Source organism: Vulpes vulpes, chromosome 11 (genome assembly GCF_048418805.1).
Source record: "Vulpes vulpes isolate BD-2025 chromosome 11, VulVul3, whole genome shotgun sequence".
Classification (NCBI taxonomy): Eukaryota; Metazoa; Chordata; class Mammalia; order Carnivora; family Canidae; genus Vulpes; species Vulpes vulpes.
Window position 1 is genome coordinate 79,221,437 of NC_132790.1, and position 25,422 is coordinate 79,246,858.

The 25,422-nt window shown below is 42.5% G+C and overlaps 1 protein-coding gene across 6 annotated transcripts in view; it reads right to left on the reverse strand.

Moving 5' to 3' along the window:
• The window catches only part of CPNE4 (copine 4), a 485,131-nt gene that overhangs the window by 23,810 nt on the left and 435,899 nt on the right, over positions 1-25,422 (reverse strand). For all 6 annotated transcript variants that reach the window (XM_072726854.1, XM_072726853.1, XM_072726857.1 and 3 more), the window contains 4 exons: positions 21,647-21,745; positions 15,515-15,601; positions 12,662-12,721; positions 3,041-3,174 (listed from right to left, as the gene is read on the reverse strand). In XM_072726854.1, coding sequence (XP_072582955.1) covers positions 3,041-3,174; positions 12,662-12,721; positions 15,515-15,601; positions 21,647-21,745 — 380 coding nt within the window. The remainder of the gene's footprint in view (positions 1-3,040; positions 3,175-12,661; positions 12,722-15,514; positions 15,602-21,646; positions 21,746-25,422) is intronic.

Sequence of the window (25,422 nt, forward strand, 5' to 3'; positions counted from 1 at the left end):
GTGGAAAAGCTTCCCCTTCAAGGCCACCCTGAGAGGGGCTTTGCGCATCTCACCAGCTGTTCTACTCCATTGATCACCTCGTGCTGACCCCTCAGCAATGACTGTACAAGGCAGAAAGAAAAACCCTGGGCTGTCAGAGGCTGGGAGCCATTTCTAAGGCTCACGGGGATTAAAATCCACGCTGTCGCTGCAGGAGGGGGAAAGACGCCTTCTGTCAGTTTTTATTCAAGTGTTTCTTTTGAACATCAACCTCAGTGACTTTGATGTGAGAATAAATTAATTCCAAAGCCCCAACTTGAAATTTCCTGACTCTGCCTGTCTATTGTCTATCCACCCACGCAGGGGAGGAACGGCCCAACCTTGTCAGTTCTCAAGCGAGCAGCTTGCATTACACGCTCTTCCTGGGAGGCTTTCACGAGAGGCCTGGGCTTCTCAGGCCTAGTCTTCCTTAGGTATCTCCCCCTTTTAAGGCTGAGCTGCCTTCCTTATACATATATGTATACGTATACGTGAAGCTCCACTGAGCCGCAGAAGCCTGATTTTCCTGGACAGTTGGGCCGATCGCTTCGGTATTATCCTATTAAAATTTTTTAAAAGAATCATTTACAATAATTCTTCATGTAGCCCCCAAGGTGTCAGATCTTATTTTTATATTGAATCTGTATTTCTGCATGAATACAAAATGCTCTCTAGGCTTTGCCTGGCTTTTGTGTTATAAGGAGACAAGAGCTCTAAAAGATGCATGGGTCACCCGGATTGTAGTGTCCGCATGTTGCATGTGAGGTAACCAGGAAACGGAGGAAGTTCAGCAGCCAACTCGAGATCATCCCATAAACCTGCTGCAGAACCACAGCCAAGGCTCCGGGCTTTGGCATCTTAGTTTCTGGTCAATTCACCAATCTTTTCTTTGGAATTCATCATTACACTACCTTCTCCCCTGAAGAGTCAACTTTATTATTAAGCATCTATTTATTGTATTGTATCAAGTGATTTACCTACTTTATTTCTTTTATGAGCATTTCAAGATATAAAAGTTATTAGTAATCCAGTGGATATCCCTCCACTGCCTTCTTTCTTGCTTCTTATGCATTCACCAGTATACTAAATCATTTGTGTGTGTGTGTGTGTGTGTGTGTGTGTGTGTGTGTGTGTGTGTTAGAAAGGAGAGAATGACTGTTTTGATGTCTTGTGGATGTCTGGAGAGTTTCTGGCAGTGGAGATGCAATTTGTCAGTTTTTTTCTTTCCTTGGTGGAACTCTCCATATGATATATACCCTCTCTAGGAATACTCCCTGTATTTGGGCCAAAAGAAAGCAGAGCTGAAATTCAAGTTGTCTTCACAGTCAATATCTCAAGGTTAAGTATAAGAAGTATCACTTCAACAAGGTAATTTAAAATGCTATTGCCCTCTGTTCTAAATTTTTTTTAAATTTTTTAAAATTTTTTTATTTATTTATGATAGTCACACACACACACAGAGAGAGAGAGAGAGAGAGAGGCAGAGATATAGGCAGAGGGAGAAGCAGGCTCCATGCACCAGGAGCCCGACATGGGATTCGATCCCGGGTCTCCAGGATGGCGCCCTGGGCCAAAGGCAGGCGCTAAACCGCTGCGCCACCCAGGGATCCCCTGCCCTCTGTTCTAAACATACAAGAAGGCAAGTGTCAGCAAGGGCCTGAGTGTTTAAAGCTGTTTGACTTTACTGGACCTGTTCATTCAGTCCCTGGTTGCCCTCATACCCAGTTGAGTGACTGGCAATGACCGAGCCGAATCCAGAAAATCACCAGCAAGAGGGATACTGATGAGACCTTGTGCATCACCTGTCCTGTTGGTTTCTCTGCACATTGCGGTCACTAGATTGTCTCATTCCTTATAGTGCCTGGGGCAACAGGTTTTGAATATAACTCCCACTAATCATGAGACTAGAAAAAACAGAAATCATGCTATCCCATACAATTTCTCTGAAACTGGAGGACAGAGCCACTTTATTTTCCTGATTTAAAGGGTTAGTTTGTTGCTTCTTATCACTAACTAGCCTTGTTTTACAATCATACTAAGGACTCAACTGAGATTTATCCATATTTATATTTACATTGGTTCTACCTCAAAGAACCTTCTCAGACAGGTGAACAACTTCACCTCAACCTAGAAATATTGAAAAGGCAAAGTAAATTCAGTTTAATGTAATTTATGTAAATCACAATTCTCTTGGTGGGAAAGGTCAATATTTACCATCAAGGAAAAATAAATGTAATACTTATCTGATCTCAAAATCATGTTTTCTGTATACACACACACACACACACACACACACACACACACTTCCATGGGGACACACACACGCACATGGGCAGACACACACTCTGCTAGTATTACCAATAGCTTTGAAGTCAGTGAAACACCGTGGTTATGAGCTTAAGCAGTGGAATGAATTAGATCTGAGTTCAAATCCTACCACGGGCTGAGTGACAATGCACAGATTACTTAACCTCCCTGTGCAGTTCTCTTCTGTTAAATAGTGCCTACTAGGTAAGGCATAATGTGAGGGTTAGATGCAGTACTGTCCAATAAACTGGTGCTTCTCAAACTCCAAAGTACATACAAATCATTTGGGAATCTTGTTAACAGGAAGATTCTAATTCAATAGGTTTGGGGTGGGGCTCACAATCCTGAATTCCTGGGTGGTACTGTGCTCCTAGTCCATGGACCACTTTGAGTAGCAAGACATCCTGAAACTTCACAAAATGTAAAGTGGTTTTGCAAGCCAAATAAGAAAGTTGAGAAAGGGTGTGTGTGTGTGTGTGTGTGTGTGTGTGTGTGTGTGTGTGTGAGAGAGACCAAGGTGAACACGGCATGAACTCAAGTTTCTCTAGGTATGGAGAGGATAAAACATCTGGGTCAGCTTTTATCCTAGCTTCATGAGCCTCAGTATGGGTAGCTGCTGGGTTTCATTTCCGTTTTTCTGCCAAGGATCAGCCAGGGAACCATCAGAACCCACAGAGAGATATGATAAGGCCTGAGCCAACTGGAAGTCTTGTACCTGTCATAGTCTTGGCAGATCTCCCCCACAGCCACCAAGGCTTTCAGATACTCGTTGGGCTGGTAAGGGTGGATGTAGTGCAGGGAACAGCTGTTCCTGGGGTCTCCGTTTGAGGCTGTGAAATCTATAGCTACCTGGAAGAGAAAATAGGAGAATGGGTGGATTTAAAGTGAATGCATCCTATAGGAATTGTAATCCACCAACCACACAAAAGACATGGCTTGAGATGGAAAAGCAGCACATCACATACCCTGCCAAGAAGGAAAGTAAGAGAAGTTACTAATTTGGTTGAGGCCACTTCTGTAGTCTTCCGTTCTCCTCTCCCCCAATGCCAAAAGAGAACGTGAGATTGACATGCAGGTCAGAAAGCCCAGCCACTGTTTATCCATATCACCAGGCAGCAGGAGTAAGGGTGGAATATCTGCTCCCCAGGTCATAATTCACTAAGAAACGACTTCTCTGCTCTTCAGGCAGGACAGTTCCATCTCAGAGGCAGAGGTAAAATCCCTTAAAACTAAACTCTGTGATAAAGATGTGGTCTATATAAAAAAGCCATTGTCACGTTTTCATGTGTGGTGAGTTGCAGAGCAATGTGCTGAAGTGGTTATAATACATTTTCTGCAAGAAGCAGCTTCGAGTGAGGCATTCAGCTTTTGGTTTCCATTCATGTGGGAAGTCCTGCCTATAACAGAGAGGAAGCCTGAATGCTATGGCATCATGACTGGGAGGTAGAGAAGAAAAATATCTGTCTTGCTGCCAACTAGATATTATCCTTGAACTTCTTAATTTTTTTCTGACCCCCTAGCATCATTATCTAAATAAGAATTGACTCCTTAACACCCTTAGCAACACCAAATAACAACAAAAGCCTCAAGCCTGGAGAGTGCGAAAATGAGAAGGAACATTTCTTCTGTCTCCCAACATTATTACCGTTTAAATAAAAGTTAACCCAGCAAACACCTCTCAAAAAAAAAAAAAAAAAAAGAGCTTCAGCTTGGGAGTGGGCAGGGGTAGGGAAAAGATAATGGGGATTAAAACAAAAGGAGTTGTAGGAAAAGAAAGAAATGTTCATGTTACGTCTTTTCTTTTTCTTTAGGGCCTGTCAGCATCAACTCATAGGCTTACTAATGACAGAAAGGCTTTATTTTCTCTTATGATCTTGTGGGTGGGAAATGTTATTTGTACATCATGTGACAACATTCCACTATGCCACATAATTGGAGTGTCCCATTGGATTTATTGGGGGAGGGGATATTACTTCTGGAAGGACAGAGAAAAGGTACTATGTGTTCTGTTTCTGCTCCTAAAAGATCAGCCTGCAAGAGTCAGGTTAATAAGGGACAATGTCCCCAATTCCTTATAATGCTGCCACCAAATCTAAGTGACTAGAAGAGGAAAAAGCTATAGGCTAACAGGAGTTCACTTATAATCTTTCTTTTTTTTTTCTTTCATAAATTTACTTTATTCATCAGTGATTTTGTGTCCCCTTTTCTTCCTCACCCCTCCCCAGGATTGTGTGGAAACGGAATTTAAGCAGGATTCAAATTCTATTTTCAGAATACCCTGATGTTTTCAACAAAGGGAGTACCAACTGATACAATGCTGGTACTAACAGTGTTTCAAAAGGAAAAAAGGTCAGGTGGAGAGAAATCACACGGTATTTCCCTAACCCTGAGATGCCCTCACTCAGATAACAAAGGGAAGAAAGAGAAGAGTAACCTTTGTTAAAACCCTACTCTGTGTCAGACACTATGTTATCTGCTTTCCAGGTATTTTGTTATTTCATTTCCCCTAAAATCTCTGGTACAAAGAGATTGTCATTTCTTTTTATTGATGGAGATCCTGATGCCAAAGGTGATGAAGTTTGCTGGAGACAGAGCTGGGTTAAAACCCAGGTCTATATGGCTCTGAAGACTGCTCCTCTGTTATGCCATTATACATCTAAGAGAACATATGTGGCTGTGGCTAACATGCCAGGATGTCACATGGGTATGTTAGTTCCTATGAAGAATGGAGGGGATTTAGTCTGGAAGTAGCAAGACTAGCTAGAGGCAATAGAGTAATTTAGGAGAGATGAATGGCCTTGAGTGAAAGTTTTTTCTAATCAGAACAGTTGTAAAAGGTAGGCAAAGAGCAATTAAAGTGTGTGTGTGTGTGTGTGTGTGTGTGTGTGTGTGTGTGTAATAGGGAGAATGTGTTACTGAGGATGACTAGAGGTGATCTAAGAGGACCAGTAAAATCCAGCTGGGAAAAAAGAGAGACAAGAGGTGAAGGTCCTTTTAATCAAGGACTGTGATGAAAAGCTCGAGTGTGGGGGGCCTCCATGTATTCTGTGAATGAGAAGGAGGTGTAAAGCCCTCCAGGATCCACGCATGGGGCCTCAACCAGACAGAGGTCCAAATACATGCAGATTATTTCTGGAAAACTTCTCTAAGAGTAACACCTGGGAGGTGCTTGAGAGATAGTGTTCGAAGAAACCATATATACCTAGGGTCCTCCTGGTTCACCAAGCTCAAGCATGTAGAGCCACCACTCTTAGCCTTTTGGTCCTGATGAGACACACTTAGGGGTAATGGCACCTCCCACACATATATATAGGGTTTAAAAGGTAAAAAAAAAAAATGCTGGGAAGGCCAGGTGTAAAGCCACCTCTTTCCTACTAAAGAAAGCATTTTAGGACTCTAGAGAATTCTAGAGAACGTGGGAATGTTGTTAGGGAGATAACCTTGATTCTGCTCTGATTTATCTAAAATGCAAATCATTGGCAGGTGTCGAGATGTTGTTATTAATAACCAGTACCTATGGCTCACATCAGGTCTGTTTATGAAGTTCGTCATCATGGATCACCACAATCCTCTGCCTGTGCTTCTGGATGCTGCAGTTGAAAACTGTCCCATGCGCTGATTACCTGAGTGTCAAGGGTATTCCATGGTGACAAACACAATGCTGGTGTCTTGATATAAAACCAGAGAATGAAACCAGGTAATACAAAGGCCAGAAGGGAAAAACCTCCATAAAGAAAAATGACAACTCAAGAAACTCAAATGTTCCTCTTTTCCTCCCCAGGCATGGGCAAGATCCTCCAAGTATGCAGGCACCAAGTGGCAGCATTCAAGTCCGGGTGTATCACCTGAATGAATATGTTGTGTTATGGGCAGAAGTGTGTATAATGTCTGGATGAACACACATAGATTTTGGCAACAATGTATTTTAAAATAGAGCAACATATCATAGAGTTGGGGCGAGTGGTGACGAGGACACAAATTCAAGAAGGCATTCATTGCCTGCTGACCCTGCACTTGCATGATCTCGAGAGTGAATGCCTCCTTTTAAAGTTTGCACCCTAGGTGCCTCTCTTGCTTTACCCTCATTCTGGCCTTGTTTGTATTTTCATTTTCTATCAACTGTTCATCCTCGGGTTTGGAATAATTCCCTTCTGCTTAACAAACTAGTGTGGAGCAGGGGTGAGAGCGAGAAGGGGGATTGTGACCAGAGAGATTGAGGATAGAAAATGAAGAGTACTTGGTGACTGATGGCTGACAAGATGACATCTTGAGGATAGTGGAACCCTGAAGACCACTGTTAGAAGGTCGGTGTTGGGTTGCCTGCTCTTGGGGTGCTGTGCAGACATATGAATAGGCCTGATGGAAATTTTACTTTTTTTCTGCAGACAGCCCTCTGGGGGCAGGGGAGGGGGGTGGAGGGGTTCCACTTTTTCCACAGGGATGGCCCCAGTGTCTATGACAACCACAGAGGTTATTCTAGCTCCAGAGACTCTGATAGAGCTTTGGGGAAAGGTATGAACTGAAAACTTACGTGGACAAAGAGGAAAGAAACCAATGATCCTTACCACCTACCCCTTTCTGTAGTTCCCACTGCTTATAACAAAAATATTTTATCATTGGCTAGACAGCAAGATAGTCTTAAGTATACAGCAGCTGAAAGATCTTTTTCCTGGCAAGTTATGGTTTCTAATGTCTCCCTGATGAAGCTGGAGATAAAACATCTATCTTCAGGAGGTGGCCCTTCTACCAAGAATTCTCTGTGCTCTTTAAGTTAGCATTAGTGGAAAGAGAACAGAGCGAAAGGTTAGGTTTATTTTAAAAAGCAACAGGGAGGCAGTGAAAGACGGGAATAAGCTGAGAAATAAAAGCAAAGAAAATGACTGAAAAATACCAGTTTGTGGAGGTGGCTACCAACGCCTGGCTTCCTGAATGCTGGTGAGCTTGTGGGGTGGCCACGTTTTCATTTTCTGATATGAAGCATTTACAAAAGCCTGTGGTTCTGGTATGTGCTCCAATCTTCTCAGCAGGCAGCCTGGGAACAGGCACCCGCCCGTGGCTCTCCCCTTCTGCCCAGGAGGCCTCGCTCATCATTAAGCAGAGCTGTGGAGCAGCTTTGCAAACCCTTGTCAAGTCAGACTGTGCAATGTTCCCTCTATTGCTACCGAGCCTCCGGTGCAGAGCTGCTTCCCAGAAAAGGCTGGAAGCCAATCAGAAGCATCTATCTTCAGACATTCTTAGCTTCTTATATGAAATGAGCCCACTCCTCAGATCCCCTTCTCTTCTGTGACAAACAAGCCATTTGAAACCTCCCGGATATTTTCTAAGGGAAGTTGCTGTGAACCACCTTCTGGTTAGCTGCCTTATTTCTCTGCAATCAATCTGCAGTCAACCTTTGTCATATCATCTGCTGGGGCAGCGGTTTTCTTTCTTTTATGTTTTTTTTTTTTTTATATTTGTATGTAGTTTGGACCCGTATAATAAGCCTGATAGGTAGAGATACTGTTCAGTCTAGACCATTTCTTAAATGACAGGTTAAACTCTTGTGCTTTTCAATTTCCTCAAAACTCCACTAGGGGCAAAGAAATGGGACCCTAGGCTAGATGGAAGGGATCCCCAAGGTCACCTGGTTCATTTCCCACAAACTGTTAAGCATTCCGCTTTTCAACCCAGGGCTCATTCTCATTTCTCAGAGGTCTACACCAGAGTCTGCCAGTGTTTAGCATGGGATATAATGTAGTGATTTCAAACTTAAACTGGGACACAGTGTAGACAGAGGATGCCTGGAAGGTGTTAGGGACTGGGCAGATTGCCTGAGAGAATTCGTAATAGGTGATCTTTTCCTTTGGGCTGGAAGGTTAATCTGGGAGGAGCCCCATTCAGATTATTATATTCTATTACCAAAATGTAGACTATAAAATCAGAGAAAAAGCAAAGCCATACTGTTCTTAATGTTAAAAAATTATCAATAATAAAAATGGCCATCTGAAAATATGAAAAAATACATTCTGAAGGTCACCTGGACCACTTGAGAATCTGATACAAAATTTATGTCCTTTCATTGGAAAATGCACATACCTAATTCTGCACATAATTTTGGGAGCTCAGGGATGCCCCACAGAATGGGGTATGATCCACAGAATTGTGGATCCTAGGCTAGGATTCCACTAGCCTAGCAAGTCATGTTTCTTTTTCCTTTCTAGATTTCCCCTCTCTCTCCCTCTCCCCTCTCCCCTTTTTCTCTCTCTCTACATAGACACACAAATATTTTATCTGGTTATAATCATAGGGTAGCTCTGCTTTATGTTCTTTTTTTTTTCAGTTAACAATAGGTCATAAATATGTCTCCATGTTATCATCAATCATTATAATTATCATTTAGAATGGCTGTATCATAATCCACCTAAATGAGGTACTGTAATTTACATAGCCATTATCCTATTGTTGGACATTTAGGGTGCTTACTGCTTGTCTCTGAAAATCTGCTTTACAAAGTACATTTTTTTTTTTTTTGCACCTGGAAAAGCAGTAACTTTCAAAGGAAATAGTGAAGTTTTCTACCATTTTCTTTCCAAATACCTTATGGTGTCTGTCTCTTCTATCCTGCCTATAATCTTGTGTTTTGTGTGTGAAATTCTAGTATCTAATTTTATTTTTGCCTGCTGTGCCATGTGCCAAACACAGTGAACTCCATCTCCCCCTCTCTAGTCTGTTTCTCGTCCACCCACCTCCCCCGGCCTCCTCCAGGACTGCCATGTGACAGTTGCCCTCAAATTCTTAGCACTTGAGGATTCACGCGAGGAGATAGAACGTCCTCAGGGGCGCCCTTGGCCTCTCGAAATTGTGTGCAGAATCAGGTGTGTGCATTTTCCAGCAAGAGGATATAGATTGTGTATCAGATTCTCAAGTGGTGCCGCTGACCAAAAAAGAATCATTGACTAGGGCTCTTTTTAGCATCTTAATCTCTTTCCCTCCCCTGGAGCTGCTTCTCTACTTGTAGTCAGATTCTAGCCTAAAATTTGCCCTCTTTTAATCCTCAAGTTGCTATCCTCCTTTCCCCCTCTTGCCGCCTCTTCACTGCCCGCCTTCCTCAATGAGTGGTTATACCCACTGTGTTCCCTTCCTTACTTTCTGTCTACACCCTAACTCCTGGGTCTCCCTGTCTCACGCTGCTAAAATTGCTCATTCAAAAGATGATATGTGCCTCTTTATCACATACCCCTGTTTTTTATTCATCTTCTACATTCTCTTTCACATATGGGATTATTGCCCTTGATCTTGTAAAATTTTCTTCCTAATCATTTGAAGTTCTGGCTTGTCCTGGACCTTTCCTCTGGCATTTCTGCATCTATTGGTTACCCTTTTTCCCCTTGCTGTCCACCGGAGATCTGTAATTTTCTGAGACACCTTTTTTCTCTCTGTATTCTTCTCTCTGGCCATCTTATCCAGACCCTTATGTGTGCAGCTTCTACCTCTCTCCTGAAGCCTACAACCATAGTTCTAAGAGCCATCTCTACTGGAAGACCTGAAAGTACCTCCTTCATGTCCAAGTGCAAATCCATCATCTCACTGGCAGCTCCTCTGGATTTCCATATTGCCATGAATAGGCTCGCCATGCGTTGTCAGTCAGGCACAAAAGATTTGAGGCCTCTGGACTCATCATTCTCTCTTGTCTTCCGTTGCCTCATTGCACAGGCCAAGGCTTATTGGTCTCTCTTGCTGCAGTGTTTCTTCCTACTGCTGCCCTGCTGGGTTAGCCTCTTACTACTTGTCACCAGGACTATTAATCTCTTCTTGCTTCATCTTCCAGAGTACCCTCACCACCTTCGATGCCTTCCACCAAACACGCCCAGTTTAGTTCCCTAATGCATGTCCCCAATTGCTTCGATGTCCTGCTCAAGATTCTTCTGAACATTCCCTCATTTACCACCTTACTTCAAAATTAAAAGCCCTTCAAATTCTTAATCCAAACCACTTCTCTAACACTCCTCTGAATATATCATGTTTATGCATATTAACCCAAATATGGTTTCAATATTTATCAGTAGAATATGTGGATGCATAAACATTTAAGTTCATAGGGATGATTTTTTTTTTTTTAAAGAGAGGTGGAGGTGGGGAGGGACAGAAGGAGAGGAAGAGAGAGAATCTTAAGCAGGCTCTGCACTAGCCTCCCACTGACATGGGCTTGATCTCACAACCTTGAGATCATAGCCTGAGCCAAAATCAAGAGTTGGACACTTAACTGACTGAGCCATCCCTGTAGGGATGCTTTTGAAGGAAAAACCTAGTATCATATATATCCATCTCATTTCTTGTTTTTCCTAAATCTTACCTCTCCTTTAAGGTTTAGGGTTCAATCCACTATAATTCAATAACAGTAACTAATATACATCAGCCTGGCATCTGAAGGGAAAGATGCTCCACTTTTGACATCTTAAGGTTGAGTCAGAAATACCAGGCATCTGTGGAAAGTGCAAAAGCTTTCTCTGAGCCCCTGTTTGTAACAGGCACTGGTCAGAGCCTTGACAGGAAACAAACAGTCCCTTCAAAAGGATGATCCAAAAGAGCTTAATAAAAAGACAAATTTGAAAAGTTGAGGGACACTAGTCGATAAGGTAAGGGAAGAGGAGTTAGAACTGAGGACGTGGTGAGAGCCATTAAGGTGGTGCCTCCCAGCGGGGGAGGACCAGCAGTAGTGAGAGAGGAGGGGAGGGTCATACTTCTGTTATCAGGCAGGCCATGTGGACCCAGCATGTGGAGCTGGGGACCCTGTGGGGTTAAACTTCTGATGTTCATGGGGGCTGGTTTTTGCAGCATAATTCCAAGTGCAGAGCAAGCCCCTGAAGGTTGAATAAAGAGTTATTCAAGAGCATGGAATCTATAGACTCTAAAACAGACCCAAATCAATAGAACTTTCCCTTGAAAATCTATAAATAGTTTCCTGAGTTGCTCATTTGCCTAAGATTGTGGAACACTATTTTCAGTAGCTCTCTTTTATGATACTGTTGGCTTCTCTGCTTCCATTTGTGTATATCTAGCACAATGAGACCACAGGAGGCTAGAGTTAGGTGTGTGTGCTTACAATGAGCAGGTTTGCTCCTTTCCATATGTGCTGCCATGCATGCGGGAGGGCTGGGTGGGTGCACCTTTAGAGAACCTTAAAGAAATGACCAAATTCTATAATTAACTCATAACTATTGAGGGGTAGGTGAACAATGCTCGAAGGTTAGGGAGGACATAGGTAGACTCCTCTGAGATTAGAGTAGAGAACAAGCCTCTAGTTAAGGAGGGGTCAGCCTGTCAAACAACCCTAAACTCATTCCTTTGGAACTCCTTTTAGTTCTTTGAGTACCACCATCCCTGTCCCAGAAATACATTGGTCCTGTCTTCTCTCTTGGGCTTAAACCTGGACAAAAAAATTAAACCATCTGCCTTGCTTTCTTCATATGACTGAGCCAGTCAGGGAGCTAAACAGGGCTGAACTTCATGACTATGCATCTGTAAGATGAGGAACAAAAGCTGTTCAGATTGTATTTGTCTTGTTTGCCATGTGGCTTTCCCATGGGTTTTTAGCAGATCTCTCTCTCTGGCCATCTGAGGATGCTCTTTCTGGAGGTCACATCTGCCCAAACCTAGAAGGGTTTCGAATATTAAGTTATTCCAGGGCAGATGGACTCATAAGCTTGTTCTACCAGCATCTTAAAAAGACCCAGCCAACCCACCCAAATACATATTTGGGGCATGTAAATCCCATGTGTTCACAGATTACATGTAGGAGATGATCCCTGATCCACCCACTGAATCTAGGTACTCTATTTCTCAACTTTGAAAGACTAGTTCTCCAATATTCTGAAATTCACCTTTTCATTGTTTAATGAACCACTTGGATGGCTTACTCTTGGCATTGGTGCTTGTGTTTGGGCTGTATCTGCCTTGGCTCAGTGAGACTTACTTCCTTGCCATCCTACTCACCAGGCGATGGGATCTGGCAATATGCCCACTGCTCCATGCCTCAAATAGTTACTGAAAGAATGGGAAGCATTAGGAAGGTTCTCAAATCATCTGAGTTTGAGTGACATGAATTTCTTGATATGATTGTGTGACAGCCATACTCAATGGAGAAAATGGAAATATGAACTCACTTTAAAAACATACTATAAAAAAACCAAGAAACATGATACTATGAAATATTTCAGCAATGAGAACTGAACAAAGCTGACAAAAGTTGATTTTGTTGTTAAGGGTTTTAGTAAACTTTTGTCTCCTCATTCCCTCAATCCAGCACCATCCCCCATACCTTGCTCCTTGAATACAAACAAATGGGGAAACAACTTACTGTAAACTGGATTTGGCAGCCACCCATTATGTAGTCCAAGAAAGAATGCATCTTGTGGATCTGCATGGGAGAGGGAAAGGAAATCGTTTTAGTAACAACACAATCTATTTCCTTATGGAGTGGAAGCTTAATCTTTGGGGTTGGGCTGCTAACCTAGAATAAGGAATAGAAAGAGCTCTGTGGGGAAAAAAGGGGTCAGTTGATTTTGTTATGTTAAGGAGAGAAAAAGCAATGCTCAATTCAGATGGCCCTGCGAGGATTGCAACTACCCATGCCCTGCTCCCCTCTCTTGGGTTATGGTATCTCTGGTGAGAGACTAACAGTGTATTTTCCAAGTGTCACTCCTATTTTGGAATCCTATTTTGGAATTAACAAAGTCTCACACTTGGCTTCGGTTTTGCTCCCTAAGTCTAAGTCCCAGTCCTGGTACCATTCTTAATACCACAAGTAATCTAGATTGGTGGCTTCAGGATCACAATGACCTGAGAAGGCCTTCACTGACAGTTTCCCATTAGTTACATTCCTTCCATACCATGAAAAATGACTAATACTTATGAGCACTAACTCTAAGCCAGGGACTCAACATCCATAATTTCATTTAATTCTTAGAACAACCTTATAAAATTAGTACTATCATTATTCTTGTGCCATTTCGTGGAGGAGGGAATTGAGGCTAAGATCTCCTACCTAGTAAGTAGGTGGTGGAGGTGGGACTCTAATGATGGCAGTCTGGACTGCATAGTCCATTCTTTGGACCTCTGGGCTGGGAGTCGGCGTGGTCCCTGCTTTCTATCCAACCATGAACATCTGTGTTCTCATGTGCCTTACCAATTTCTGGTCTTAATTTCTGCTTCCATGATTCTTCTGCTTGACTCAGGGTGATATTCATCCATTTATTTATTTAACAAGGATTTATTGAGCCCCCACGATGCACTAGATGGTAGGGATATAGTGATGAGAAAAAGGGACGTGATCCCTGTAGTCATGGAGCTCACAAACTGCCCCCTTTTACCTGTGAATTCTGACCCTCAATTCTCATATTCCATCTGATACTCAGGGCAGCGTCTCAGAGACTGACCCAAGAAATCCTATGTTGGTACCACCTCCAGGTGGTACACATCTCTTGGCAGACTTCTCAGGGCTAATGTTCACTTGGCCCCCTAAACAGTGTCTACTCCAGGCTTCCTTCTGGCAATGCTTTGCTTGATGGTTGAGACACCCTCCTATTGTCTTGTATATCGAGGAAATAAGAACTTGGTTGGGAATGAGTTGAAATAACGTTGGCCCCTGAGCACTAAATTATGAGATCAATTCATGGAGGATCAAAACAAATTTAGACACAGTCACCAACAGGAGACAGATAACCACTGAACTGGTTCATCTAGATCTTTTCTCCTTCCTGCTTCCCTGGCTATGAGGATGTTTTGAAAGTGCCTGGGTTTTGATTTGTAAGGTAAGATGACCAGAGACAAGTGCCTTTGGAAGCAGGCACAGCTCCCCAAAGGACTGGAGGCATGTCACGCCACTCAGAGGCCACATGGAGAAGCATGAGAGTCAGTCAGACGGCAGAAAGATTGAAAGGAAAGTGTGGGTAGAAGTCCTTATTGTGTTTTTTCGTGTAAGGAATGAGTGAGTAGGGTAAGCAGTTAAACTAGTTTAGGATTGGAGAGTTTCAATAATTTTGGTGGCTCTGGAATATAGAGGTGGCCTCTAATTATCTGAAGCCTGTACGTGGGATGATATAGGGCCACAGAAATATTGACTGTATATGTGAGAGCTCCGTAAAGGAGGTGGTTGCAGGTATGGGCTCTGGATTAGTAGGTCTGCATATTAAAGCTATGCTCACAGCAAGTTGTTTGCTATCTCCAGGAATTAGCTAACCCCAGGAGGAGCAAATCCTACCTGGGTCTGCAGGGCCCCAAGACATTAAAGCATCAAAAACTATAGAAAATAAAAGACACAATTAATACAATGATCCCAGTTGGCCAATCCTCTAGTTATCCCCTAGTCCCACTGACTGATTCAAGGGGTGGGCACATCTGTCTTTCCTTCCCTCTTTTTCTTGCTATGAGAGCATGTGCTCCTGCAGCACCCAGCAGCCATGGAAAGAAAAATCTGGGAGAAGGAACCTGACACACAAAAAGAGAAACTAGATGGCATTTAAGTCTTCTATGGTAGAGTCAGACAGGCATAGGTTAAAATCTCAGTATTTAAACTTACCACATGTGTGACTAGTTACATGATCTCAGTTGACAGCAGAAATCTCAGGGTTATGATACAAGTTAAACAGAATTCTTCATAGTTACTCTCACATAGTAAATACTCAACCAGTGCCAGAGTTACTCTTAGGTGTGATTTAAGAGATTTGATTATTAGCATGTAGGATTTTCTGTGAAGTTAGAGCCCTTCTGGGAGGAATTTCTAGGCCCTTGTGATCTTTCACCATTGCTTTGTGTTTATAGCACTCTTTCAGCATGGGTGAACTGCCACATACAAAGCACTGAACACTGTGACAACCACATGGTAGGTGCTCTGGAAATGTTGGCTTACCCTTTTGGGGGATCTCCCTCTGATGCTGTTCTGGACAGAGAAGAGCCTGACACATGACAAGGACTCCTCATCTTTGGGGGTATGACTATCTTTGTGGAAGGGAAAGTGGCATTGAGCCACCAAAACTCCAAGGCCACCCATGCTTACATTTCTCATTGCACATCCATTAATACACTGACTTTCTGATTTTTATTTTTAAAAACATCACACCTCCTTGATATCCTTTCCCACTGACCATACAACCTGAGCTCTTTCTCCCAGCCCTAGCTTCACAGTCCTGGGAGAGAGGGACCACATACGTACCTTGCACAGATTCAAAATCACCATGCCCGAGTTCTTATAATTCTTCTTCTTGGCTTTGTATTTGGGATTGATGCACTCCCACTGCACCTGTGACAACATCACATGCTCAGGGAGAAGTGGAGTCATTCAGGGAGGCCCAGTCCCCAGGTGCTGCAGCCAGATGGATATGAAAGCTGACAAATGGTCTCTGCATGATAACCCTTGCATCCCAAGGGACTGTACAGAGGTATGGCTGAGTGAGACTGACATCAGGTTGCCTAGTTGGAATCCCGGTCATACCAATTTCCTGGCATGTGACCCTTAGCAAATTACTTGATTCCTCTATGTCTTAGATATCTCCTCCATAAAATGGAGCTGATAATTGTATCTATCTCAGGATTATTGTGAAGATTTAATTTTTTTTTTTAATTCACAAGAGACACATGGAGAGAGGCAGAGACATAGGCAGAAGGAGAAGCAGGCTCCCTGCAGGGATCCTGATGCCAGACTCAATCCCAGGACTCCAGGATCATGACCTGAGCCAAAGATATTCAACCACTGAGCCACCCAGTACCCCAATTATTGTGAAGATTTAATAATTAATCCACATAATACATTTAAAACAGTGCCCAGCACTTTCAAATGCTTTATATTAATAGGGTCAAATCAAGCAACAGAGAGAAGGAGACATCTGGAGACACATTCCTTTTTTTTTTAAAAAATTATTATTATTATTTTTAATTTATTTATGATAGGAACACAGTGAGAGAGACAGGCAGAGACACAGGCAGAGGGAGCAGCAGGCTCCATGCACCGGGAGCCTGATGTGGGATTCGATCCCGGATCTCCAGGATCGCGCCCTGGGCCAAAGGCAGGCGCCAAACCACTGCGCCACCCAGGGATCCCTGGAGACACATTCCTAACACAAGTGTTGAGTCTTAGTGCCTGAGAAATAGCTTAAAAGCTTGGAACATTGAGAGACATTGAATGCTGGCTACAGGAAGTTAGTCGGGGTGATGATTAGTTTGCATAGAACCTCACTGAGAACTAAAATAATAGAGTGATACATATCACAACAGTGACACAACAGATCTCCCATGGGGCTTCTCTGAGGGATAGTATCAGACCTGCAAGAGTGGCTGAAATTGAGGGAGTGTCTAGTGGAAGAGATATCAAGCCTTCCGGCCTACAAGAGACTTCATGTGACAAAACCAACTACAAGTCAAACATCCAAGAGCTACTAAATGCTCCTGCCTACCATTCTAGGGGAGCTGGATCCTTGGATTTCTAGTTAGGAGACAAATTTTCACTCTCTCTCTGACAAGAGTATCTGAGAATAAAGCAGTTTCTGAGGCAGATGTGAGTTGGGGTAGACTGATACAGCACTGACTCCCACTGATTCATTCTTCTTAGGGTCCATGCATTTGGGCAGTTCCCTCCCACAGTGACAGTGAGCATACTCATGTGACTTGTTTTGGCCAATTGAATATAAGCAAAAGTGATATGAGCAGAGGATTAAAAAGTGCTTGTGCATTGGGGCTTGCCTTCTTCTTGCTGCTAGGGAGTTTTTGCCGCCATGTAGAAAAGCTTAGGCTGATCTGGAGAATAAGAGTACATGGAGAAATGTCCTGGCCATCCCCATTGCTGAGGCATACATGCATGAGTGAGTTCAGTCGGCATCATGTAGAGCAGAGAGGAACTGCCCTGGGTGAACTCAGCCTATATTGCCAACCCAGGGAACTATGGGCAAATAATGATTGTTGTTTCAGCCAGGAAGTTTTGGGGTAATTTGTTCCTCAGCAACAGATAATTGAAACAATAGTTTCTCAATACTGGGAATTTCCAGTAGGCACTGAGTAACTATGTAAGGGTTGGGAAGAGAGGAATCCTGTACTGGCTAAAGGTCCTCTAAAACTCCTTCCATAAAAGGAAGGAAAGAAAAAGAGGAAGGAAGGAAGGAAGGAAGGAAGGAAGGAAGGAAGGAAGGAAGGAAGGAAGGAAGGGAGGGATCTAGGGAGGGAGGAGAGGAAGAAAGAAGAGTCAAATTGAATCTCCAACCTTGGTTTTTTTTAGAGGCCTAATCCTTCCATCTTCATGATGGTTGTCTTTCTTCCCTCATTTAGGTTCTCTTCTCACTTGCTCTCCATGTGGGTAGCATCTGATCAACAAGAATTCTAGCTTGTCTCAAAGTAGATTTAGTATTTTCTGACCAAGCACCCCAAGCCCCTCCCAAATTCATCAAAACTGAAATTGCCTTTCCCCCAAATATTCCTCTAATGTCACAGTACAAACAAGTAGTGTAGGAATTTCCCTTTCACTTGGAAAGAAAAGATCCGAAATAAGCTGTGACGATTCCTTTGTCATTTCTAATAATTTCTATTAACCTCAATTTCTTCAGTCAAGCAGGACATAACGAATGAAACTTTGAATGAGTTAAATTTCAAGTTAAATTAAGAATTCTAATGATAATCTATGAAAAGCCTACTCATTTCGATTACAGGCTAAGGTGTATCAGTAGTGGAGGAGGGTTGATGCAGCCAGATAAGGGCTCCAAGGAAGCAGGTACTTGGGGCTTTCATGCCTGTTGGGTGGGAAAGGGATGCTGATGAACCAGGTCTAAGTATTTTGCATCTGTCTTGGGATAAAGTTTTCATGTAACTATAGACTATGTGCTTTACATCAACAATCCCACTTAACTCTCCCACAATGTACTTTTAGAGATAAAAGATGAGGCTCAGGTCTTATGGGTGGCAACTGGTAGAGCTGGGATTCACCGCATCAGTCTCCCTCCAAAGCCTGGCCCAGTGACACAGTGCTTCCCCGGGGGGTCTTACAGGGGCTCTCCTATTTGTTTTCGCAAGTTTCTCCTTTGGCCACCGCAGTCTAAGGCTGTTCATGAAGGCCCCCCAAAATTATTCCAAGCTAATCAAGAATTGACCCTGCAGAACAATGACTCTCACAGGAAGGAGCTTAAAAGAAGATGGTTCCTCGTTTTGTCTGTTTCTACTCACTGAGGTTCCTCAGGTTCCCACCTCCTCTATCCTCTCTCCTTATCCTCCATTCTCTTGACATTAACTACCTATTCGTAGGCAGCTCCAAAAATACATCTCCAGGGAGGCCTCTGTTCCAGTTTCCCAAACCCCATTCTTGAACTTTCCTTACAAACTAGACCTCCCTGAAACAAGACTTCCTTACTCAGGAAATGGCACCAACATTTACTCATCTATCCCCCTCATAGCCAAACTCTCAACATGTCATGTAGCTCTTGTCTCCAAAATCTACCTTAAATCACTCTGCTTCCCTCCATCTCTGTTATCACTTTTTTACCCTAAGTCATTATCACCTCTTGCTTTGCCTGCAAGTAGCCTCCGACAGATCTGCTTCACTATCTTCTGTCTCTCTCTCTCTAATGGATTATCTACACAGTGGCCAGAGGCATTTTTTTAAAAGTTAAAACTAGTCATGTTATTCTCTAGCCGGAACCTCTTCGCACCACTGTCCAGTAGAATTTTCTGCAATGATGGAAATATTCTATATCTGTACCAACCAATATTGAAGCCACTAGACACATGAGACTATGGAGTACTTGGAGGGTGACTAGTGTGGCTGAGGAATTGAAATTGAAACTTAATTTTAATTAATTAAGACTAAAACACTCACATGTAGCTAGTGGCTCCTATCCTAGCACAAAGCTGTCTCTCATCACTTTTAGAAGAAAATCCAAACTCCTTTCTTCAAACTATTAGAATGTGCTTTTTCTGGCCCCTGCCTTTGTCTTTGACCACATTTCATCCACTCCAAATATACTAGTCTCTTTCCATATCCTTAATCACACCAAGCTCTTTCCTCCCTCAGGACTTCATAATGCTATTCCCTCAGCCTACATGCTTGTCCCTTGCTTGTTACATGGTTGGCTTCTTCTCATCTTTAAGGGACTACAACTTAAATGCCGCCTTTTTAGATTATCTTCCCAGTACCATGTACCATACCTTTATACTAAACTTGTTCAGTTTTTTATAGCATTTGTCACAGGCTATAACTACATCTTAATTTTCTGTTTGATTGATGTTTATATTTTACTCTGATCCACAGTCATGACACACCTAGAGCTTGGCACTTAGTTCCATAATAAATACTAGTAGAATCAATAAATAAGAGAACGTTTCCCACAGTGCAAATGTGCCCAAAAGGGGCTGAATGATTGGACTAAATAAAATCTTTCTGGTATCTCAGTGATACAGAAAAGTACATAGCATAGCAAAGATTCATTTCCTCAGTGGGACTTAAAGATTCATGTCTGTTTGTTTCAAAGCATCAGACTTTGGTGTTCTTCAGTTATAATACATGCTATAATTTTACTTTTAATACCCTCTCAGGAACCTAAAGATGAAATTTTCCCCCATTTATTGATTTGGCTATTTCTGCTTATAGAGGAAAACAGGACACAACTTTGTGAAACTTTTTAAACTCTAATACAGGGTATCAATAACTCATTGATTTATTAGCTCACTAGGGCCTGGTTCAACAGACCAACCACTTCTCTGACTATCTTGTTATCCCGGGTGAAACTTCACTTATAATTTAGTGTTGGTTTTTTGTTTTTAAGATTTTATTTATTTATTTGAGAGAGAGGGGGAGAGAGAGGGGGGAGAGAGAGAGAGAGAGAGAGAGAGAGAGAGAGAGCATGAGACACTGGCAGAGGGAGATGGAGAAGCAGACTTCCTACTGAGCAGGCAGCCTGATTGCAGGACCACATGGGATAGAGTCAAATCCCTGGGATCATGACCTAAGCCGAAGGCAGATGCTTAACAGACTGAGCCACCCAGGTGTCCCAATTTAGTGTTGGTTTTGACTATGGCCCTGAAACTGCATGCCTGCTTGTGGTAGAGTTCTCTCCATGTTTCACACCTTGCTTGCAATACTAGATATTTAATAGAGCATATACGACAGGTTCTGTGGGAGCTATGTAGAAAGTTGCCCTTGATTTTCTAGACCAATTATAAGTACTTGAACAATGGTCTGATTCAGATTAAGCTTCCAGTTCTAAAGAATGTTAGTTTATTCCCATTAAGCCTAGGTATATTTTGACCTTATATCTGAAAGAAGAGACCTGAAAAGTGAGTTGTGACATCCTCTGTTATCAGCATTTCTTTTTTTCTTCTTTTAAGATTTTATTTATTTATTCATGACAGACACACACAGAGAGAGGCAGAAACAGAAGCAGGCTCCATGCAGGGAGCCCTATGTGGAACTCAATTCCAGGACTCCAGGACCATGCCCTGAGCCAAAGGCCATAACCGGCTGAGCCACCCAGGAATCCCTGTTATCAGCATTTCTGAGCTGGCCAGGTATAGGATCTTATCTCTAAGAGAAAGAGCTTTCTCAAAGCTACTGAATGCTCAGCTGTCACTCTTTTCCCAGAGTAAGAATGTCAGGTATTTTGGGTGAGTTCCCCTGAGACAAAGATTTAAGTGTTAAGTAGATTATTTAGGAGGCAATACCAGGAAGCATCAACCAAGGAGTGGTGAGTTGAGAGGCAGAGGCTGCCACAGAGGTGTGCAAGTCAGTTACTGTGGGCAACCAGGGCTCATTGCTGCTGGGAAACTCTAGAAAACTGCATAGAACATGCACTAAGAATTCTGCACCCCGCAGGGTCAAGGGAGCTGGGGTATTTATACTTCAACCCCTATTAGTTACTTGTTGAGGGCTGCTCCCTGGAAGGAGCCTGATGCAGGACTTGATCTCAGGACCCTGGGATCACAACCTGAGCCCAAAACAGATGCTCAACCACTGAACTATCCAGGTGCCCCATCACCTTCATTTTTTAAGTGAGAAAACTGAGGCATAGAGAGGTGAAGTCACTTGTCCAAGATTACACAGCTAAAGGAAATTAGAAACATTCTCATCTGACCTCTGTTTTACTGATAGAGAAGCTGTACCACACTAGAGCAGTGTCTTCTGCAAGGTCACACTAGTTGCTTTGGGTTAAGTTAGTACGAGAATCTAAATACTCAAATCTCACCATGCTCCCTACTCATTACATGAAATCAAATATTGATATCTCCTCTCTAGGTGCTCCATGTGTAGTGGGTGCTCAGGATGCATCATGAGAGAAGTGTCTGGGGGAAATGCCATGTGTGGTTTACCACCTACCTGTTTCCCTTCCATTGCTCCCCTCATCTCCTTGAATGTTGAGGTGAATTCTCCAATGAAGTCGTGTTTGCCGTTGGAGTCCCAGTCCCATACTATGCACTGCAAGAGAAAGAAGTATCATTTTTTTTAAATTAAGAATGCATTCACAGTAGCTGAAGGCAGTGCAAACTTTATGAGGAAGAACTGATAAGAGATGCCTAGTCTGGAACAAAAGCCCAGCACTCTAGGATTGTGGCATGTGGAATGTAGTATGCCTTTGGTTTCTATAATTTTTTAATTAGATTTTTAATATTAATTCCAGTGTAGTTAACATACAGCGTTATATTAGTTTCAGGTGTACAATATAGCAATCAACACTTCTATACATGACTCAGTGTTCATCATGATAGATGTACTCTTAATCCCCTTCATCTATTTTACCTATCCCGATCCCCACCTCCTCCCCTCTGGTAACCATCAGTCTGTTCTCTACAGCTAAGAGTCTGTTTCTTGCTTTGTCTCTCTCTTTCCCTCTTTGCTTCTTTGTTTTGTTTCTTAAATTCCACATATGAGTGACATCATACAGTATTTGTCTTTCTCTGACTTATTTCATTTAGTATTATACTCTCTACATCCATCTATGTTGTTGTAAGTGGTAAGAGCTCATTCCCAGTGATTTCTGGAGTCTTCACTTAGCCTTATTGCCACAATCTCAAACTAGTCACTGTGATTTAACAGTGACTAATAATCTTTCCATTTTTCCAGATAAGGTTAACAGGACCAAAAGGATATGAGTGACTCACCAAAGGACCATCTAGTGAATGGGAACCTGGGATGTGAAGGCAGATGTCCTAACTCCACTCCCAGTGTTTTCTACACAGCAAAGCCTCCCTGGTCTACAGGTAGAAACGCATGCCTGACTCCATTATCTGTAGCTCATGTTTAATGATTTGAACAGGACCATATTAGTCACATTTTCTTTTTTTATTTTATTTTTTCTGAAGGCAAAAGGGCAATGCTAACAATAATGAGTAAGAAGGCAAATAAGTGAAGTCTTTAACTGTACCTATATGGAAAATTGACAGATAAGTCACACTGGTAAATATCAGGCACCCCTCACACATGAGATGGTTGCTTCTAACATGAGGGCTCTAACAATATTAAGGCTAAATTCTGGGCTCCCAACCAACACTCTGTAGAGTGACTCAGATTAAATCAGTAGCCATCATTCTGTTTGGTTACATATTCTTAGGCAAAGAAGGAGTTCTGCATTTTGTTTCCAGGGTGCAGGTTGTGGAGTAGGGTCTCAGGCACTGTGGATACAACTTCTAGATCTTAAGCTAGTGATTTACACTGAGGAAGTCTCAGATCTCAAATAAGATCAAGGCAGCAAAGGAGAACTTTTACTGCAAAGTTTCCTCTGGAACATACGGGTTCTAAGAGGTGGCCTGGTCCTTCCTCAGCATGCAGATCCCATTGGTCAGTCCTGTCTGAAAAACCTGACTTGAATCTATTCTCTGATCCTGTGAGATGACCCAGACCTAAAATGAAATGTGTCCAAAATGAAACATGATTTCCTCCGTGAATTCATTCCTGCTCGTTTAATTTTCTGCCATGGTGAATTGCACCAACACTCATCCAGTTGCTACAAGGAGAAAACTGAGTGTCATTCCTGATATTCCACTCCCCCTTGCTCCCACATCAACTCCAGTGCATTCTATCTCCCAACTATGTTTGGACCCCAACACTGTCACCTGCATTACCAGTCTGGTCTCCTTACTCTCCCCAGTGTGTCCCCCCTCCCCCCCACCATCCATAATCCACCAGTCAGGCTCATTTCCTGCTTAAAATCAAAACGCTTATAGGCTAACTAAGGTCTTCTAAGGGCTTTCATGATGTGACTTCCTGTATATCCCCAAATTCACCCTTTATGATCCATGTGTACAGTATTTTAAATACTGTAAAATGAATTAAATTCATTTTAATATGAAGTTGCTTGGAATGAAAAGCATTTGCTAAGAAGTATTTGCAAAGAACTTTTTTGAGGCATCTGGTTTTTTTTTTATTTTTTAAAGATTATATTTATTTGAGACAAGAGAGTGTGCAAGAGAGAGAGAGCATGAGTGGGGAGGAGGGAAGGGGTGGAGCAGAGAGAGAGGGAGAAGCAGGGTCCCTCCTGAGCAGGGAGCCCAATGCAGGGCTTTATTCCAGGACCTGAGCCAAAGGTAGACACTTAACCAACTGAGCCACCCAGGAGCCCCCTTTTTTGAGGCATCTTGGAGAAAAACAAATTTCTCAACTTTTGCTTTCTCTTTCAATATGGAGGCCATGGTAGATAATTCTTTTGCATGGAAAACATTCATAAGTCCTTTGGTTATGGAGGAGATTATCTTAGAATAAATCAAAATGGAAGAGGTTAAAACAAAAGGACCTCAACTGCTCTGCTGAATAAAGTAATGTCAAGTTGAGTTTTCCCTTTGCAACTAGAGACATAGACATAGGACCCAGGGGTGTGGGTTGAGAAGAAGTTTAGTAAGGATTCATCAGAGGGCTGAAGACAGACCTGACATTGGAGTAGGAGGAGGTAAGAGACAAGTAAGGAACTTTGAAAATGGTGAGGTCTAAATTTCAAGGTTAGGTTGTTTGGATATCTCTCCCCTCATGTGTCCTCTCTACTTCCTCCTCTCCTGTTATCCCTGAGACTCTAGTAAATCTGCCACCCATAACATTATGCTGGTGGTGACTTGGAGAATAAAGGTGAGGGGCTGTGTCCATGTTTCGGGACAAGTAGACCAGAGAGCACTGTGATATGTCCCATAGGGATTGCAGACTGAGGGGAACAGGGCTGTGGAGGGAGAGCCGGACAGATTACTCCTAGGAATGGAACCCACAAAAACCCTGGTGAGGGTATCAACTTCCACAGTACATGGAGTTAGAACTCAAGATATCTTATCTAGATTTTGAAAGAATCTTTGACCCCAGGAAGTTGGAGAATTAGAATTATCATTCAGCTGAAACCATTCAACTTACACTAACTTTTTGGTCACTACATGTTTACTCAATTGATAGATGCTAAAAGTAAACTACTGATTGTATCTGTAATGTGAATCTGAGTCTCCAAGTGAGGGAAATGCACAGCAGAGTCCCCGGATGACCCAGGATGGACATTTGTATCTACAAGAAATAAATCACCGCTGTTGTCAGCCACTGAGATTGCCACAGCATAACTCAGTCTGAGAACCATTTAAGTACTTAAAGTGCTGTCGTAGGGAAAGGTATTTCAATTTACTTTGTTGGACTCCAAAAGAAGGAAAACAAATTTTGTAGGAACGTTACAAAGAAGTAACAAATAAAAGAATTTCTCAGGAATTAAACTGTCCAGAAATAAAGTTAACTGCGTAAGAGTGAGTGTTTTATTGTTGGAAATGTTTAAGAAGAAACTGGAAGACTATGCCCAAAAAATGTGGTAGAGAGAGTCAAGCAGAGAATGTTATAGAGGATTTGGTGGGATATTCTTTGCGTTTTCTTCTAACTCGGAGATGCTAAGGTTGGTTGGAGTTGTATAGGTTGCAAAATAATGTCATTGAAAGGCTTAGCTCTTTTTGGTTGAAATGCTAAGCAATGTGATGTATGTAGGAGTGATGAGAACCCCCTTTTTCATTCAGAGTAGGACAAAGTCCTATCTGATTTATTACAATGAAGAGTGGAACCAATCAGTGATTCATCCATTTGGAAAAATCGCTCAGACTGTGCATTGTACATACCACATTGTTGAACACTGTCAGTTGATCTGTGGT